At 34.9% G+C, this 20,716-nt stretch overlaps 1 protein-coding gene across 1 annotated transcript in view; it reads left to right on the top strand.

The window, feature by feature from the left end:
- The window catches only part of LOC111050263, a 92,451-nt gene that overhangs the window by 41,783 nt on the left and 29,952 nt on the right, over positions 1 to 20,716 (top strand). Inside the window, 1 exon segment of the mRNA XM_039431492.1 lies at positions 17,377 to 17,668. Coding sequence (XP_039287426.1) covers positions 17,377 to 17,668 — 292 coding nt within the window.

Below are 20,716 nucleotides of genomic sequence, written 5' to 3'. Positions count from 1 at the left end.
TGTTCTATATAAGAGTGGAATTGTGTTGTAGTTATTGTATAAATTGAGGATCCACGTTTTATATGGTTGACATTTTACCAATATTATTATTCTTGTAATCAATATTGATAACCACTGTTCAATCATAATTCTAATAAATTCAATGCAAATCAAACATTTGCTGGTGTTTCTCCAACTTTGCTTGATTATTAATAGTTAACTCATGAAATGGTCACATTGTTATCCCAGTTTTTTGTGTTTGTATTAAATAGTTCAAATAACTCCGACAAAGATTAAGGCTGTGCAAAGGCTAAAAATAAACTTCCTACTCGTGATATTTTTCTAAGTTTTTCGATTTGCATATCATCAAGCTATCAAAATGAAAAAGTTTTCTTAGGAAAACATTTTTTTCCAATCATTACTTATTGAGATATGAGAGCCTGAAGTTTGCATTTTTGGGACAGAACATTTCAAATTCGGTGAGAGATAAATCAATGAGATTTAGAGGATAGATTCTTCATGGTATTGTTCATGATTAATCATGGATTGTAAAAACAGATCTATTAAAATAAAAATTTTCTGAAAATATCAATTTTTAAGATAGGTAGTTATTCAATTTACCAAAAATAACTCAACTGAAAGTTATTTTTGGTCATTTTTAGTAAATTGAATAACTTTTTCAAAAATTTATATTTTCAGAAAATTTCTGTTTTACTAGATCAACAATACCATGAAGAAACCATCCTCTAAATCTAATGGATTTTTATCTTACCGAATTTGAAATGTTCTGTCCCAAAAATTCAAACTTCAGGCGCTCATATCTCAAAAAGTAATGATTGAAAAAAATGTTTTCCTGAGAAAACTTTCTCATTTTGATAGCTTGATGATATACGAATCGAAAAACTTAGAAAATATCACGAGTAGAAAGTTTTATTTTCAGCCTTTGCATAGCCTCAAGATTGATAGATCACGAGTTTGATGAGGGATTAAAAAAAATAAAGAAATTTTTTAAAGAAATTGATTAATCGAATATGATTAATCGAGTAGGATATTTTTGAACATTAAAGTCTAGTCTGTCGAACGATTTGACAATAATCAACAATCTAATCCCAAAAGTCATATAGGTAGTTGCTTTCAAATCGAGCTTCTTCTAAGAAACCAAATTCTATTAGAATGGAGCTTCATAAACCAACCACCACTCTCCTCTCTTCTTGTCCTTCATCTTTGATTGGATGAAATGAAAATGAAAAAAAAAATATGAGATACATATAAAAATAGATCGAAGCTTACACCAATAGTGGTGCTCGGCCATTAATATAACCCTATAAATACTAATGCTGATATTTACTTTTGTTTCTGTCTACCAGAGATTGATAATGGTGTAACAAACGAAACCGTTATCTCGATTTTTACTAAATCTGTGGTTGGACAATATCTAGTAAACAATTTTATTCAGAAAAAAATAATTATTAAGTGGGTAGGTCTAGTGTTAAAATGGATACTGTACAGTGATGATGATGTATCAAATATATAGGCCTAATATTTAATATTTTTTGTGATTGTGAAGGAAGATTTTTGTTTGTATTTGTAATGGATTCTAAAATCAATTAATCTGATAAATTCAAAATTATTGTAGTTCATACATTTTTTGAACTCAAAATAGTGTGTGAATTAAAGTTATCATTTACATAACCTCTAGACTGTGTATTCCAAATTAAGGTTTAAAATAGTTTTGGGCGAATGCCTGTTGTTTTTGCCTACATTGTATTTATTGTCTATGAATAAATGGAATGGAATGAAATGAAATATTTATATTATTGTATAGAACTGTATTGTAGTTTTAGTAATTACTTGAAAGTAACCCTAATGTACAGTTCAAAATATGCAGTTCATGAATGGGTCTACAGTTATTTATCTGCAATGTATTTCCCAAATTTAATTGATGATTTCTTTTTTATCTAGAACTGGTGTCAAAACTTACCAAACACGCAAAGCACAAGGCCACTGAAGAGCAGGACGAGAAAATATTCTTGTTGGATGAGACTTGCATTGATCTGGAGCCACCCGACACCTCCCCTGTCAATCAGTCGCTCAAGTCGAAGCATCAGTCTTCAAAGCAGGCTGACGTCATAGTGGATGTGCATGTCACACAATCTCCTTCCAACAGGATCGATCAACATCATCCTGTCAACATCAAGAAGAAAGGTGTGGAAAAATCGGAAAACCCTGATCATTCAACCGAGAAACGTGGAGGAAAAACGATAGACTCTGTCAAGAAAAAACATAGAAGAAAAGGATCAACAAGCTCTGTCAGCTCTGAAGATATTCCTGAGATTGTAATAACCCATACAACTAGCACAGATTCTCTGCTTGACCGAGGTCAACCATTTGACAAATCGAAATCTAGCAGTGTTGACACTGTTATTGAAGGTCAGAAAGACTCAAAGATCAGTGAAAATAAGACAAAGATGAAAAATAAGAGTTCTACTCTTCATAATAAGTTACAACGAGATCAAGACAGTGGAAAAAAACAGAGAGAGCATCTGGATGACAAGGATGTCAAGGTTGGAGAGAAAAAGAAGGACAAATCTTCTGCAGATCACAACAAAGATTTGGAGGTTCACGAAGAGACAAAAAAACAAGATAAGAAGCATTCACATGACAAGAAAAAAGAGAACAGTGTTAAGGACACCGGTGATAAAAAACTGGAAGAGTCTGTAACTCATAATCCCCAGAAAAAAATGTATGATGAAGGTATCAAGAGATCTTCAAAGATTGATAAGAAAAATGATGATTCCTTCAAAGAGAAAACTTCAGTGACGACACCCAAATGTGATGATAAATCAGTGGAAAAAGTTGAAGACAAGAAACACTTCGATCAAGATAAAGAATATTCTACTGAATCTTCAATTGAGAAACACAAAAAGACACCCAAATGTGATGATAAAACAGTGGAAAAAGATAAAGACAAGAAACACTTCGATCAAGATAAAGAATATTCTACTGAGTCTTCAGTCGAGAAACACAAAAGGAAGAGAGAAGAGAAGCATAAGAGGAGTTTGAAGGATGGAGAAGGGCATCATGACTCGCATACAGAAAGCACAAAATATAATAAAATTGGCAAATTTGATAGCAAAGAAAAATTAGTTGAAGATGGTATTCATACGTCTAAGAAAACGTCTCACCACCGTACTTCTTCACAGAAAAGTGATAGGAAAACTCATAAATCTGACAGGGAAGACAAGAGAAAAAATGATAGTTCAAAATCTGTTAGTTCAGGTAGTAAAGAAATTGAGGGAAAAAAATCTGAGAAAATGTCTCATAAAACCAGAAGACACAAAGAAAATCTTGACGATTGTGGAGAGTTGAGTAGTGGAGATGAATCATGTAAGGAAGACAAAAATTTTAAGAAGAAACAGGAGGAAATGTATTATTCTATTAGTAGTTCTGGGAAGTTTCGCACTGGAGAGGAAACTGATGGAACTACCAGTATTTCTACTGAGTCATCAAAGATTGCTGAAGGCAGAAAAAAGAAGGTGAAGGATGCTAGTGATGGTAAGAAAAAGGATAAAGAATATCACAGAGTGGAAGATGAAGAGTGTAGCGATGATAGGAAGAAAAAAGGTGCAGAATCTGGGGGTAGAATCAAGAAAATTAAGGAGGGAAGTGGCAGGAATACACCGGAGATAAAATCATCAAGTAGTCTACAAAATGAAGCGAAAGTTGAGTCAGATGAAGGGAAGCGATCGGATGTTGAGATGAGAGATCAAGGAAAATCGGGGGAAAATAGTAAACAACAGAAAGACAAGACAAAAAGTAGAGATCATATTGAGTTAGTAAGAGAAGAAAAGTCGTCAACCGATGACATAAGTAGTGGGGATGACAGCAGTGCAAGTAATAAAACTATTGCATCCAAGAGAGATAGTGATTTAGATGTCAAACAATCTGACAGTGAAGGAGAATCCGATTTATCTACTGAGATTCCATCTAGCAAGATAAGTAGAAAGAGACAAAATGAAAAAGATACTGAAACAAATAATATTGAGAGAGATAATGATAGTGTTAGTGATAACAGTAGTGAAACGTCAGAAAGTAATGAGAAAATATATTCTAGTGGAAATGTTAATGAGAAACGAAACAGGGAAGATCTCAAACATGACAGAGTTGATGATTTAAAAAAGGAAAGAAAAAATATACAAGATAATGCAATTTTGAGTGATTCTGGAAGTGAAAACAATGATCATGATTCCAGTGAGGAGGAATCCAAATAATGAGTATCAATATCAATGTTATTCAACTTGAAAAGTTTAAATAATGCATTTTTGAGTTAAAACATTTTATGAAGTGATATAGGAACTGGAACAGGTTTTTTCAAGTACGGTACCGTACCTATTATAAGAACATGTCTGCATTCTTAACTAGATAATAGTGAGCTATTTCTAAAGCAGAAATCTCTTAATTTAATTGTAGAATTGTCAATGTTTCAAGTTTGAACTCAATAAATGACAGAATATTCTTCTTTCAGTTCTTGAACCTCCTAGTTCGATAATGATTATCATTGATAATCAAGCATTATTTTCATTTTCAAAACAGTCGTGCAAAATTACCCCTTGAAGATTATAGATTGCTGGTTTTGTTCAGATATTGCTGTATTTTCTGTGTCAAGAAGTCTTCAGATGTTTCAATACCATTTATTTTAGAATTTTGTTTGAAAAAATATTCCCATCTTAGTAGCATTATTGATTTGACGAAATATAAGTCGTCCATTTCATTGATCATTACAGAAAAATATTTCAGTATATCTTACCACTTTTTTGTCGTGTAATATTCAAAAATGAAAGAACAACAAAAATTGTTTTTATTCAAATGAGTCTTTAAAAAACAAGTCATTGAATTTTACTGTATTTCTCATCAATGTATTTTACTATAATAATACCATAATACTCTACACAAACATTATCATTTATATTTACGTCGTGATTAATTGAAAAATGGAAACATTCAGTAAGTTTGTAGCGAGAATGTTGATGTTGTGAAACTTTTCCATGATTGAAGAGACTTGAAATGTTGTCAAAAATCCACTTTAATTAAATAAAAATTAATATTTTACAGGAGCATGCTTTCGTGTGTGCTCACACATCATGGGGAACGAAAGCATGCTCCTGTAAAATATTAATTTTTATTCAAATAAAGTGGATTTTTGACAACATATTTCAAGTCTCTTCAATTATGGAAACATTCATGTTGAACAAAATATTTTTTGAAAATACAGAGAAATATTGAGCACTACCTACACTGATGATAGTAATTTATTCTACTTATTGATCTACATTTTCTCAGACTTCCTTATAAATTATTATTAATATAAATGATATAAATCACTATTATACGTTTTTAAAAATACATTTTGAAATAAGTAGCCTATATCTTGTTCCATGTGTTCCACTACCTATTGATTTTTTAAAAGTTGTATTTAGTCTATATATTATCTATTGAAATATTTGAGGATGCTAAGCACATACAGTTGGCGAATAGTCATGACTTTCAGATCACTGAATGCACTTATTGAAGGGTGTAATATTGGTTTTTTTGAATTTTTTTTTACAATCATTTTCTGTAGGCCTACAATAAATAGTGTAGGCCTAGAGAGGTGAGAGTTGAAGGTAGGCACCTCCACAAGCCATATTGCAGTATTGACTGAACTACAGCAAAGTATAACATTCTCATCACGGTTAACACCTTCAATACTGATCGTAATTTGAAGAGTTTATATGATGCAAATTTCAATCTATTTCATAAGTAATCTATGTATCTCTTTCCCATTAAAACTTTATTTTGAAAATGTTATTTTAAAATTTTTTATATATATTCTATTTAAATAAACTGTTTATCCAGTAATTTGTTAACCTGCCTCGGTGACATTATGGAACAATGGCAACAAACATTTACGATAATAAATTCTCCATCAAAAAGTTTATCCGTCTATTGATAACTCTGACATTTACTATAAAGTTCCATAGATCTCGAATTGAAGATTCGATTCCAATGTGAGAAGAAAAATGTAATATTACATGTTTTTCAGATAGAATACGGATTTTATCTGTGATGAAGTTCGGAGCTGACTGAATAATTTAATCTTGTAGAAAGGTAGTTCAAATTTTAAATACACCATTGGATCGTATGAAACGAGATGTCTGTACAGATGATGATTTGAAGAGTTGCAAGCACGTTCACTAAGTCCATGTCAAAGAGTTTCATCCTGAATGCTCTCAAAATTTCCGATTTATTACGCTTAATAAGAGCAGCATCTTGCTCTTGCCACAGATTCCCGTATCCAAGATTCTCAATCTGCTCTCTTAACTGTGAGACCCAGTTATACTCCTGTTCGCTTCATTATCCAGAGACATCAATCTCTTGAAACACATTTTGGGGAATCTATTATCACACATGTTTAGAATTTTCATCCACCATTTATTGCCAGATTAAGAATGTGGAGCTTCAGCTGGGGACGAGAAGTCTCCGCCTAACAATGTAGCTAGGTGTCCTGAAGGCCAGTAGAACGTGGATTTGATGAACTTCGATTGAATTCTTTCAATAAGTCCCAATCCTTAGAGCCCATATTTCACTGCCGTAAGATAGCACTGATCTGATCATTGTATCAAAAAAGTTTAATCCTGGACTCCCAGGAGGCTAACGATTTTGAATTCAAAATAAGTCTTTGGATGGATCCTGATGCAGTGCGCCTCTACACATCATGTCCTGGCCGCCTGATGGAACAATCCGGAATTCGAAAACACCACTCCCAGATATCTTATTGAACTTACTGTCTCCAAAGGCTCACTTTGAAAGTAGAGCGTCTCCCTGGGTGATCGACCATGACTTTTCTTAAGCACCAAGAAACTGATTCTATCACTATATTGTCTGGGATTCTTTTGGCGGGTAAAGATCATGAACTTGGTTTTTGAAATATTGATTTCTAATTTATTCAATTCACACCACCTCTGAACACCGTCCAAATCCCGCTGCAAGGAGGCACAATCACGAATACCAGCTATAGGCCTGAAGAGCTTAACATCATCAGCAAACAGCAGAATACCGGACTTTTCAATGTAATCAGGAAGATCATTTATTAACAATAAAAACAATAATGGGCCGAGATTTGATCCCTGAGGGACACCTGATGTGTTGGTGAAATCAAGAGACCTCTGATTATTGAATAATACATAAGATTTCCTATCAACGAGATAACTTTTAAAAAATGTAATCAGACTCTCAGACAGTCCGAAACCTTTCATCTTATTTAAAAGTACTGTGAAATTCACTGTATCAAATGCTTTTTTATAATCTAAGTAAATTACATCGACGCGACCTTGTACATCTAGCTCAGAGGAAACAGATTGGGAAAACTGCAGCAAATTAGTAACCGTTGATCGCGAAGGCATGAACCCATGTTGAAAAGGGGAGATTACAGGCTTTACGTGATTAAATACTTTACTGTAAAGTATATACTCAAATACCTTGCTTGTTGAATTCAAAATAGCAATCGGTCGAAAGTTTCCGATTATATTTTTAGCACCAGATTTGTGGATGGGTGTTATCCTAGCAACTTTCCATTTTGCAGGATATTTATTTGATTTGAGAGCCAAATTGAAGATGAATTTCAAGGGCTTAGTGAGTATATCCTTACATCCTTTTATTATATATCCTGGCACTCCATCAGGTCCACAAGAGCGTGTGGCTTTCAGGTCATCTATGGCTGAGCTGACTTCTTCCTCAGAGATAAATTTTATTTGAAGTTTATCAAGAGGTGGCAAAATATGATTAATATTATTAGCTTCATTGTCGTTTTCGGGAGGCGTAGTATTATTATTGTTATTGCAATTAATATAGGTTGAATGAAAATAATCAGCAAATGCCTGAGGCACCTCCTGACTGGTATATTTACATCCATTCCATTCAAAACAATCTGCCACTGACCTTGATTCCTTTTTACTCCCTACGTAATTCCAGAATTGTTTCATATTGGATTTAATGTCGCATTGTAATGAGTCTATGTACCTCTGATAAGCTATATTTATTTCTGATTTTATTGACGCTCTTAAATCTATGAATTTGTTCAAGTAGTATCTGGAGAACGATTTTTTACGCGCACACTTATTTTTAGATTTAATCATTTGAATTATATTCCTTGTATACCAAACTGGATACCTAGATTTAATTATTTTTTTATTCTTTGGTATATGCAAAGTGAAGGCATTATTCATCAATTCATAGAAATAATCAAGAGCCAGATCTACATCATGAAATTCATATAAACTATTCCAATCAGAATCTCTGAGTGTTAAATAAAATTCAAGGAAATTCGCTTTTTTGAAGTTATAATACTCAATATTTAAAGGAGGCTGTTTTGGCTTTCTTTTAACGGTAAAACTAATATCCAAACTTGGATGATGCGGATCCTCTGCAAGCAGAGGACTAGTTTCATGTAAAACAACCAAAGGCAGATTACTCATAGACAAGTCAAGAGTTTTAGAGTTTGCATTTAATACATTATTGTACATCTTAAGATTGAAAAGGCACATGAAGTTTCTTAGCCTGGCATATTTACCTGTCCCCCACACAGTATTGTGACACAAGGTACCATTTATCTCACTTAGATTGAAATCTCCTACAATTAACAAATCATGAGAGTAAATTTCATTGCATCCCTCAATGAAATCAAAGAAGTCACAATAGTCAACCAGGTTAGATTCGGGAGCAAAATAAACAACACAGATAGAAACGATCTTATCTTGGATGGATAGCTTGACAAGCAGCGATTCATAGCGCGCAGTAGCACGAGAATGAATGAGTCGAGATGACCATTTATCAGCCACAGCGCAAAGAACCCCCCCACCCCAGCGCTTACCAGAGACAATCCTATCACGGTCACATCTGTAAACACGATATCGAGCATCGAACAGCTCGCTATCATGAATTTCATCACTCAGCCAGGTTTCAGTTAAAGCAACAATGTCAAAACTTTCACCCAGCACAGACTTTAGTAATTCGTGAGTCTTTGTGCGACAACCTCTAATATTCTGATAATTTAATTTAACTAAGAGAGAGTTAGAATTCAAAACAAATAATTAATTTCAAAAAAGAATAGAACAACGGCAAGAATTTGAATATTTTGCGACTGAGTAGCGGAAGACAGGAGAAACAACGGAATGGATTGATTACAGCCTTATCAGACAGTCGAAAATAAAATTCTCGTATCAGACAAGGCACTGTGTTAAACTCGGTTACCTGCAAGTTTTTCAATATCGCTATCAGTTTTGATAACGCAAATAGTTGAAGTCTCGTCTCTTCTAATCTTAATGTTACCTGTTCTATCTATCCATAGAAACTTAAAGTTCAGTTCTTTTTTAACTTTTTTTGCCTTTGCAAATAAAATAGCTCTCTCTTGACAGAGAGACTGATTAATATAAATCGGAGTATCAGACGCCAATCCCAAGTGTCTGGTTGACAGAGTCCTCTTCACACGACGCCTCTCCATGATCCTCTCCTTCACTGTACGGTGGACAAATTTCACTATAATTCCAGGCGATGGGCGGTTGTTCTTCTGCTTCAGTCGATGACAAGCAACGATCATATCCTCCTTGATAGGGACATCTAGCGCCTTTCCAATCTCCATAACGATTCCGGCGACGTTTTCGTTCTGGGAGCCAGGTATTCCATGGATTTCTAGAGTATTTGATCTTGAATACTGCTCCAAATCAGTCAATCTCACTGAAAGTTCTGTTACCTTTTTAGACAATGCCAACTTATCCGATTTGAGAGATTCAATGATTTGATTCTGCTTTTCAATGATGAGTTGTTGAGCAGATAATAGTGCGGCGTTCTCGTCGAGCTTCTCGTGACACGATTCGAGTGACTTACCCAAGTCGGTTTCGATACGCTTCAATCCAGAATCGAGTTTTTCACCCAAGTCCTTTATTAGGATTTTTAAACTTGCAATTTCATTATTCGAATCCTGACTTAACACATCACCACCGTCGCTATAACTACGACTCAACCGACGATCGTGAGCACAATTTGAGCACAACCATTTACGTCCGGATGTTTCATAAACACTCAACTCTGTTTCACCAAAACCCACGCACTGTCCATGGAAATTCTCCCTGCACTCACTACACTGAATTTTGTTCGTAGCCTTGTCCTTCGAAGACCGCACGATCAATTTGTTGCATTTATGGCAATTCATTAAAGGAAAATGGTGCATCAAAGAAGGGGTGCAAGACGTCCAAAACTACAAAGGACTACTAATGTTTGTCATAACTGGGTAGCAAGTATTCAGGTATTCTTGCCAAACATCTATTCCAATTTTATTTCCAAAGGCCGTATCACTTTTCTTAGCTTACGAATAGTTGACCAAAATTCTCTTGCGTTATGTATATTATTTACTTTGTTATTTAATTTCGTGTAGTATTCCCGTTTGGATGCTTTTATGGCTTGCTTATATTGTTTTTTTTTTTTCCAGTAAGAAATCTATTATAACATTCCAAGTTGAGGATATTTGACCTATAGGCTCTATATAAGACTTCATTGTTCTCTTAGCCTGATAACAAGCATTACTGAACCACGGTTTATTCTGGTTTGCACGAACTGATGAAATTCTGCCATCCTGGAACATGCCGAGTTCCCGTGCTGTGGTTGTGATCTCATGTAGTAGGTGATTGTACATAGCCTCAAAATCGAGAAAAGTATTGGGATCCAAAGCAGACACGATATGATCCTGATACTGCGTTCTACAATCCATGTTCCATATAAATTTAGGTCTTCTGTGAAAGTTCTGAGCTGGATAGGGAGCCGGATTTGTCGGTCCACTACTGCATCCCTCAATTGTTAGAGTACAAGGCAGATGATCAGAGATCAGAAAATTATCTTGAATGCACATATCCTTGTTGAAGAATATATGTTCGTCCAAATTAAGTCAACAGTACTTCTTCCATTATTACCCAAGTATGTATAGTTCCCGATTCTATCGCTAATTGAACGTCCATTAAGAACATATAAGCCATAATTCTCCATGTATTCAGCGAGTAGTTTACCTCTTGCATTAGGATTTGTGTCCAGTGTACTTCTCTACTTTGCAAAGGAGTACCGTCAAATACATTTGAATCGCTTATTTTTGAAAGGCCTCATGTCACATTCTCAGCCATTTTTAAAAAGTGACAAAAATCAATTCTCAATGCAAAGCTGCATCGTTTACTTATGAAAGGGCTCTTGTCCCATGTCTGTATGCTTAGTAACACAGCCGTTCAGATGCGTATATTTATGAAAGGTCTCATGTCACTGACAGGAGGCTCTACAAAACCAAACCGCTGCTCAGTGAGCAACAGCTGTTATGTTGCGCTTGCTTAGAAGTGTTGCGACTATAGTGTGGTCCACGTACGTGGCAGTGATAAAGATAGAAGAATTAATAGCGATACCGATTCTCTGCATAATTAATTATATTCTACACTGTCAAAGACATAATTGTCATCGTTGTGGACCTAGAAAAAGATAGTATCACCGGCTTTGTCAAATGATAGACAAGGATAGCAAAAATAAAGTTGATGAAATACTGTCATTATAACGTGGACCTTGTAGTACCTTGTAGTACCTTGGGACCTCATAGTAACCGTGCCGTGACTAGGTTCTAGGTTATGTTCATGTTCAGCTGCTGCTTACATTAATTTACAATCATTATTACTGTCTAATAAAGTAAACATTGCATTGCAAAGAATGTACAGCTTCTGTTGAAAGCCAGGGAGCGAAAAAGGTAACGGGAGTACTTTACTCTCACAAAATATCATGAGTTTGTTTGTGAGAATTCCAAAAGAGGGTGCATTGCAGTATCTGAGTTCATTAATGGATCAATGGAAGACATTTCAATTATTGAACAATCAATCAGCTGCTGTATCAATGCCCACCAACAGGCATATGATAACAAGCGGTTAATCAATGAAGAAAATTGAATGATTTAAAAAAAACACTTCAATACATCCCTGTTGAATTCAGACCATTCTATAACAATATACAAAATTGGCCAACGAAAAAAGGCAAGAAGTTTGATTCAACTTTTGTACACTTTGCTAGATTACTTTAATCAGTTCAAATTAAATAGTTTATCAGTATCAATTTGTATTATTCATTATTTCTATTGGATTGTACTATTTCACAGTTCTATTTGCTTTATCTTGTATTTTTGATGGTTGATACAGAAAATTGAAATGTCTTTTATTGATTAGGGAGTGTTATGATTTCACAATGTTGCAATGTCTTGATTTCCAATGTATCAATGAACTAAAAATATTTCCAATCTTTTATTGAAATTATGTTTTATAATTATATGAGTGATTATTCAACAAAATATGTGTATTATCCAACAACAAAACTTTCCAGTGTGATAAAAAGTTGAGCTTTATTTTTGAAGGGCTCTTATCACACATTAATTTATGAAAGGCCTCATGTCAGTATTGTATATTGTTAATAATTATGTGAGAAATTGATTTGGACATTTGTGAGCAGAATATATGTATGTGAATGTGATTGAAATAATACTTGGAATTGAAAAAACTGGAATTATCAACAATGGATAAATATAAGAGACATTTTTTTAGCTGCTGAAAAATTGACTTTAAGTGACAAGAGGCCTTTCATAAATAAGCGATTCATTTGGATCAATCAAATTATTTAAAAGACCAATTCGACTGTTCTGATCACCTCCAATATATATGTCATAACCGCCAAATTTTTCAAACACTGATAAGAGAGTAGCATCAAAAGATCTAATACCGCCTTTAATGAGTCTAATGGTCTAAAGTAAACACATCCAACAACAAATTTTCTAGAATCAGAAGTTATCAGTAGGAATAGCCAGAAAGGAGATTCATCAATAATTTCATAAACAAGTTTTTTGTTCAAGAACGCAATCAGTCCTGAACTGGTCGACCTACATCCTTATTCCTGATAGCCTTCACATGTAGTGTATTGTAGCTTTGTTTTACTAGGTGGGGGAGAAGACAGCATTCTGTAGTGAGCCATGTTTCACATAAAATAATAATTTCATTCTTAGATAAAACATCAATTTCTTCATCGCTCAGCAAATAGAAGTTAGACATACCTCCAATGTTCCAAAATGTTATATTTATTTCATTCAAAAAATTACGCTCGTCTGTACCTGAATTCTTATGCTTATTATTTGCTTTGGGGCCGAAAAAAGTTATTTATTTTTCCTGATGTATGATTTGTCTGTTTAGATTTAACTTTTCTTTTTTAGAGCTCTGGTTGGAAGGGTTCGAAGACTGTGAAGCGTCAGTTGCCGGCTCCTCATATTCATCATCCTCGTTCTCAGGTTCATTATTGAATGCAGGTCTATAAACGTCTAAATCAGCCAGAGAGTTGATAGCCAAGATTTTTGCGTTAGGTTCTTTCTTTGTTAACACCTTGCCGTTTTGAAACCATAAATACTGTAGACAACCTTTTCTCTGTAGCTGTTTTGCTTCCCGGAAAATTGTACTATTCAAGGGAGACATGTACTCCGAAACGAAAATCTGGGTGCTCTGTCCCCATAATGTTTTAATCTGTTGTGAATATCTGTTTCTTTTCTTTACAAGTCTTAAAAACTCATATTCTCATTATTTCTTACAAATTTCATGACTATTAATGGTTAGCTCCTGTCCTACTTCGCTTACGATAAATGAATCGATTTCAGTATCCTTAAAAGTATATCCTATATAATTAGCAATATTATGCACAGTATTCATGAGGTTCTCATCATTGTTGTACGGAATATTAACTATTTTTATTGTGTTCAAATATATCTCTTGCTGTGTGTCTGTCATTGATTTACGTAGGGAAATTATTTCTTTTTTTAGTTTATTGTTTTCCTCCTTAAGAGTGTTTAAGTCCGTTTTATACTTGGCAAAATTTTCTTTCGTATAACTCGCAAGAGATTTAATCTCATCTCTGCAATTACGGACGGCAGAAACAATCTCTTTATTCTCGTTGAACAGTCTATAATATGATGCAAATTTCAATCTATTCCATGAGTAATCTATGTATCTCTTTCCCATTTGAAACCTTCCTTGATTATTATCACCCCTAGGTACCTATTTTAAGTAATTGTTCTCTCAATTTCAGTACAATACTAGATCTGACATCAGACCTGAGCCAGCCAGGTCACTCAATATTTATTTACTCTCAGGACAATCACATACTACATGGCTGTCAACATTACAATTCATGTGTAATCTAAGTTGACAGTTAGTGATATCATGTCCAGTAATATTTCTCGAGAATGCTATGTACCTCGCTTTTTATATTGAAACTAAGCGGGAATTGATGTTCATCCATCTCTTTAATGTGGAGAAGCCTTTAGTAGCGGCTTCATTAACGTTATATATGGCATGTATTGCTCCCAAATAACAACACCATGTCATCTGCAAAAGAATAAGTCTCCCCACCATGCAGCTCCAATTTCAGTACCTCATTCACGTGGAATGAATTAGGCGATAGGATATAGACCAGGAATAAAATAGACGATAGTACTGTACCCTGGGGTAGGCCTAGACCTTAACCAGAAAGTGGCATCCTACTAACGTTGTTCTCATTATTGAGATTTGAAATTTGCACCCTATTTGAGAGGTAGCTCTCGAATAATTTTAATGGGGTTCCTCTAATCCTAATTCTTTCCAGTTTACGGAGTAATTGGATATGAGACACTGTATCATATGCCTTGGCCAAATCGAGAAAGATAGTTTGAGTTTTTTGTCCTTTATTCAAAAGGTTTGACAAGGCATGAAAACTGTATGGGAGCATCATCGGTACACTCCAAATTGACCAAATATTTAATTCTCATAAAAAGTTATTATTGAACATTAAAAATATATTCTCTTGAGAAATAAAATAGGCGAATAATTAATCATGCTTAACAGGAATAAACAGCTATTTTTAATATTCTCAGGATATTTCATCAGAAGGCAGTGGCAAAGCAGAAAATCGGCAATGCTGTATTTTCATATTTTTTCCCATCATCATGATTATTTGTACCTTACCATGATATATAATATACTTGGGTTGATGTTGATTTTTTGCACGTGGGTATGTCTATATTTAGTTTTTTAATGATCAATATGCTCAAAAATATTGAAAAATGATCAAACTTAACAACGGAAAATTCTTGAATCACTCTTAGTGTATGCAGACAAGGTACTATAAGATGAGACTTCTATAATATCAGTTTATTACGGTTGGTAACAATGATTAGAGACACCACAGTACAAAATCAAAATGCGAGCGAAGACCGAAGAGGAACTTGGTTATGTTTTTGTTTTGTACATAGTGTTATTTTTTCACAAAATATGATTGTCATAAATAATTTAAATATCAATTTGTTGAAAAGAGTCGTATGATCTCGATAATATTTGTTTCCAACTGCATTTCTTTAATGTGATAGTCTAAGGCTATATATCTTCATTCTGAGACGTTCTGATTCCTTGGTATTGTTGCAGTGTGATTGACTTTTTACATAAAAATAACATGTCTTGAAATTACGATTCATAGCTTATAATCTGTATTCTATAAAATAGTTACAATGGAAAGTAGATTTGCAAATTCGTTTTTCAGCGATACGAAAAGTAATAATAATAGTAATTTCAAAAACAGAAGAGTATTAGAAAATCGAAACGTTGATACTCATCAGCATAAAAGACCAAAGCTAGATATCTGTCTACCCAAAGCTAATGTCTCATTGAAAGAAACATCTAAAGTTGAAAAATCATTAATCGAAGATGAAAGTGTGTGGGAGGACTTTGACGAGGAAGTGTTGGAAAAAGCAGAATACATCGAACGAGCTTCGCAAGCATTTTGTAAGTTCTCTGAGGTAAGTTGAATTTTCAGTACCTATCCATATTTGAGAAACTTTTACTATATTTAAAAATGAAAGGAAGGTTAGGTTTTTGCTTTTAAATTTCGATATTTTGATATTTTTCAAAATACAGTAGGCCTAGATACGTACAGTTGTCATTGTATAACGGTGCTACTTTCGATATTTTCAATATTGATAATAAGTAACTTACACAAGATTGGGAATTTTCTTGGACACTGGGAAGCTCGGAAACTTGGTGACCAAGACTGGTGGTTAAAAGTAATATGATCCTTTTGACTGACTAGTCCACACGTTGGACCAGTGGCTTGCCAAATCACTGGCCAACAAGGTAAGCTTGGCTGCGTTATCTAGCCATCCACACTGCAATGGACCAGTGCCTCATCAAGGCCAGTGGTAGCGAGCGAGAGTTGAGACCTTGTCGTTGGACGTATCTATGATAAATACTGAAAATATTTAAATGAAAGGAACACAGTAAAAACTACGAAAAGAAAAACAAAAAAAAGTAGCGCAATAACAATGAGGTATATAGCAACTTGATTACGCACAAAAACAGCTGAGCAGACGATAAAACAGCACACATTGGTTGACAAGAGTGTGGTTTGCCAGCGCTGGCCTTGATTGACCTTCACTTGACAAAAATCGGAGCAATGGCCAACGAAGGCCAATGAAGGCGAGGGCTGACAAACCACCCACCCACACTCTGGCGCTCGTCGTCATTTGTACGCATTGGGCGATAGTGAGAATCCGGCATTATAGAAGCAGAGTAATATTATTTTATAGTTTATGGCTGGGTTGCAAAAAAGCCTGTTAATTTTTAATTATGATTAAATGTCACAAGAACCAATCAGAGGAGCCTTCTCCGATTGGTTCTAGTTAACCACTGACATTTAAAATTCAACAGGTTTTTGCAACCGGATCTATGTACTATGTTATTCTAGGGTATGTTATTCCACTGATTTTTATAGTGAGGACTACGTTATAATGGCAGAGAAGAAAAATATGTGAACAGCGTTGCCGATTCTCGGCTTTGCCACTGCCTTCTCTAGAGGATAACTGATACCAGTATATCTGATGTAATATTAACTGGCCATTCTTGTTTAAAATTATGAATTATATCTTATTCGCCAAGAAAATATATTTTTTAATGATTCCATGATAAATTTGCATGATTGAGATTAAATATTTTGTTGATTAATTATATCTTTACATTGTTAAGAAGCGATGTAGCAACTTTGGGGAGCTAGAAAGGGATACCACTATCTGCTTTGTCGAATGATAGACAAGGATAGCAACGCCAATGTTGATCAAATACTGCCATTATAACATGAACCCCACCATAGAAATCAGGAGAATAACATCCTCTAGAAGTCTAGAATAACATAGTCAATAGGTCCGGTTGCAAAAACCTGTTGAATGTGGGGTTACTTTTGTTCTCTCTATCAAGCTTTTTTTTTAATTTATCTGAATCTTGAATATTTCAGCAATCTGGAAACACAAAATGTGACATTGAGAAGAGTGGGTTGCTTACAAAGCCCATCGTCGACCATAAAGCATCTGTCGTCAGCAAAAACCCACAAGTAGCTGCGTCACAGAGAGCCAACTGTCAGCAGACACCTTCCAAGCTGTTGAAGAAAAATGTCCTCTCCAAAGCATCTAGTACAGGAAATATGAAAAATACTCATTTATCGGCGTCATCTTCATCTAGCGGCATATCAATTCCCAACTCACCGTTCTCACCTTGTAAAAAGATTGCAACAAAACCGACGAACACAGGTAATTATCCCAGCTTATGATTCTTGTATTCGTTGTACACGAAAGACCATAATCCCACATGCTATTAGCAACAAAAACAGCGTTTGAAAATTTCATCCGATATAAGGATTTCTGGTTTCAGATAACCGAAACTGCTGGAGTAATGGATGCTTGTTGATAATGTTGGAATGTTTGATGCTTCTTGGACTCCACTCAAAGCCATTGGACTCTGTAAAGCCAAGGTGTATTCTGGTGACGTCAGCACAGGTAGGACTACTCACCACTTCATACACTAATAAAACACTAGCTGATAGATCAGCTAAAATCAACAAATGTAAGTTAGTGTTTTTATTGGTGTATGAGGTGGTGAGTAGTCCTACCTGTGCTGACGTCACCAGAATGCACTATGGCTTTACGGAGTCCAAGAAGACGATATCGTCGATGTACTGCTAGAATTTTCCAACTCACTTTTTTAAGTTATGAGAAATAGCGTTTGAAAATTTCAACCGATATCAGGATTTGTGGTTTCAGATTTATTTATTTATTTGCTAAAAACAAAATACAAAAAAGCTTTACAAAAAATAAATATAAGTATATGCTACTGCACTTAAACCAAGATACATACATTTATTCAATTAGATATAATAACGAAATGATATCCTTTATAATTATTATAAAATAGGTAATAGTTATAAAATGAAGATTTAATTTATGTTCATATGCATAAGTACAGTAGGTGATCGAAAATGCTGGATTACTGGATTACTGAACGTTTGTTGGTAAAATTCACGATTGTTGGTAAAATTGTTGGTAAAATTCGATTTTTGTTGGTAAAATTACTGGATTACTGGTGATCGAAAATGCTGGCTTACTGGATTACTGAACGTTTGTTGGTAAAATTCACGAAATAACATGTAAATACAATATGAACATGTGTACACTGTTAGGCTATGTGGGACTCCAGCATAAATTCTTAATCAAAAGTTAGGCCTAATATGTATTTATACATTATTAATGTATTTGTACATATTTAGTACATTATTAAACAGCGTACAATGCTTTATAATCCTTTATCAAGAACATACAGAGTGTCCCACCTGTGCCACGGAAGGTGTAAGAGCTGAAGACCATAGATCTCAAAATGATACAGGGTCTGTATGATAAGTAACCGGACTGACCTCAGGAAATTTTTTATTGGCAAAATATGTAAAATTTGTCATTAGAAATCTTCAAAGTAGTCCCCATTGGAGTCGATAACACGCTGATACCGGATTTTCCAATCCCTGAACGCTCTCTGGAAGTCGGCAACCTCTATGCTGTCTAGAGCCCTCGTCGTAGCACGTTCAACGTTTTCCAGAGTCCCGAACCGCGTCCCCTTAAGTTGTCTTGATCTTGGGGAACAAAAAGGAGTCCGGTGGTGCCATATCCGGGCTGTAAGGCGGATTTGGAAACGTTACCCTCGACTGTTTGGCCAACTGCTCGGTGACGAGCAGGCAGGTGTGTGACGGAGCATTGTCGTGATGGAGGATCCACGAATCGGCAATCCCCGGACGGACTCAATGAACTGTAAACGGCCAGTACTACAGAGAAACCGGCCGGGTTCATTGAGTTCAATGGGTGGCACAAACACTCTGTGAATGGCCAGTAGGCTACTACAGAGACTACAGTAACTTATATTGTTTTCCTACAGTTACCTTGAAAAGTGACGATTCCTGCACTGATTACAGAACGCAAAGATTCACTTTTCCGCTCTAGTGCGGGAATAGTTATTTGTGCAACTAGTGCGCAAAGTGACAGTTTGCTGCATCGAAAGAAACGTTTACGCCCGAGCCGTAGGCGAGGGCGGAATGGTTTCTTGAGTGCAGCAAACGAACTTTGCGCACGTATTTCACATCAAATTTTTCCTACAGTTACCATTGAATATGAAAAGTGGGTAATTATGGGTAAAATTCCCTGAAATCCATCAAATGTTTTTCTGTGTAACTTTATTATTAATAAAAACCTCAATTTATTTAAAATTGAATTATAATGATTAGTAATTCAATTGAAAATTCATCTGACTGCTTGAAGGGGGTTTATGTTATGTAAGCATTGAAATGACTATAATCAAGGCACATAATAAATACAGGGTGATTTTTTAGTCCTGTTACCCTATTTTTAATACATGGCAATTTTCCCCTAATAAAGGGAAATTTTGTTTTGTTGCACAAAGTTGGTAGCCCTACTCACTCAGTATACACAAGGCAGTGCGAGTTTATTATCCTTAAGCTGTGTAACATTTTGTGATGATTCCGGTCATGTTATGAACAGAATGTCTTTTACCATAGAACAACAGGTTTTCATTCTGGAACAATTCTGGATGGTTTATGGCCTCCAAAGTCTCCAGACCTCACATCCCCTGATTACTTTTTGTGGGGCTACATTAAGTCTGAGGCCTTCCAAAACAATCCTCACAATATTGATGAACTGAGAGCCAATATTACAGACTTAATCACGAATATTTCCAATATAACTCTGAAAAAGGTTTCTGCTAATATGGTGAAAAGAGTCCGAGCGTGTATAATCTCAATGGGTGGACATTTTGAGCATATGGAGTAATAATTTTAAGTAACTAAGAAATGTGAGTAATAAAATATTAATTTTCTTTTGTAAATAGCAAATATTATTTTTATTAATACCCAAATTTCCGTTTATAAATTACATCAAAAATTGGGTAACAGGACTAAAAATCACCCTGTAGAACGTTGTTCTCCACTGCCATTATAACGTGGGCCTCACTATGAGTGTTACCAACTTAATTTTGATTTTCCTGCACTGGTGCTCCATATAACCTACTAACTATTTTGCGTTGTCATGCTGCAAATCTGGAGTACGCAAAGTACTCACTTTGCGCACTAGTGCGGAAAAGTGATTCTTTGCAGCCTGCAATCAGTGCAGAAATGGTCACTTTTCAGGGTATCTGTAGGAAAAAATTTTTTCTGCACTCCAGATTTGCAACATGGCAACACAAAATAGTTGGTGGGTTATATGGAGGATTAGTGCACAAAAACAAACATTAAGTTGGTAAAA

The sequence above is a fragment of the Nilaparvata lugens genome, chromosome 6, assembly GCF_014356525.2.
Source record: "Nilaparvata lugens isolate BPH chromosome 6, ASM1435652v1, whole genome shotgun sequence".
Taxonomy (NCBI): domain Eukaryota; kingdom Metazoa; phylum Arthropoda; class Insecta; order Hemiptera; family Delphacidae; genus Nilaparvata; species Nilaparvata lugens.
This window is presented reverse-complemented; position numbering and strand designations above follow the sequence as displayed.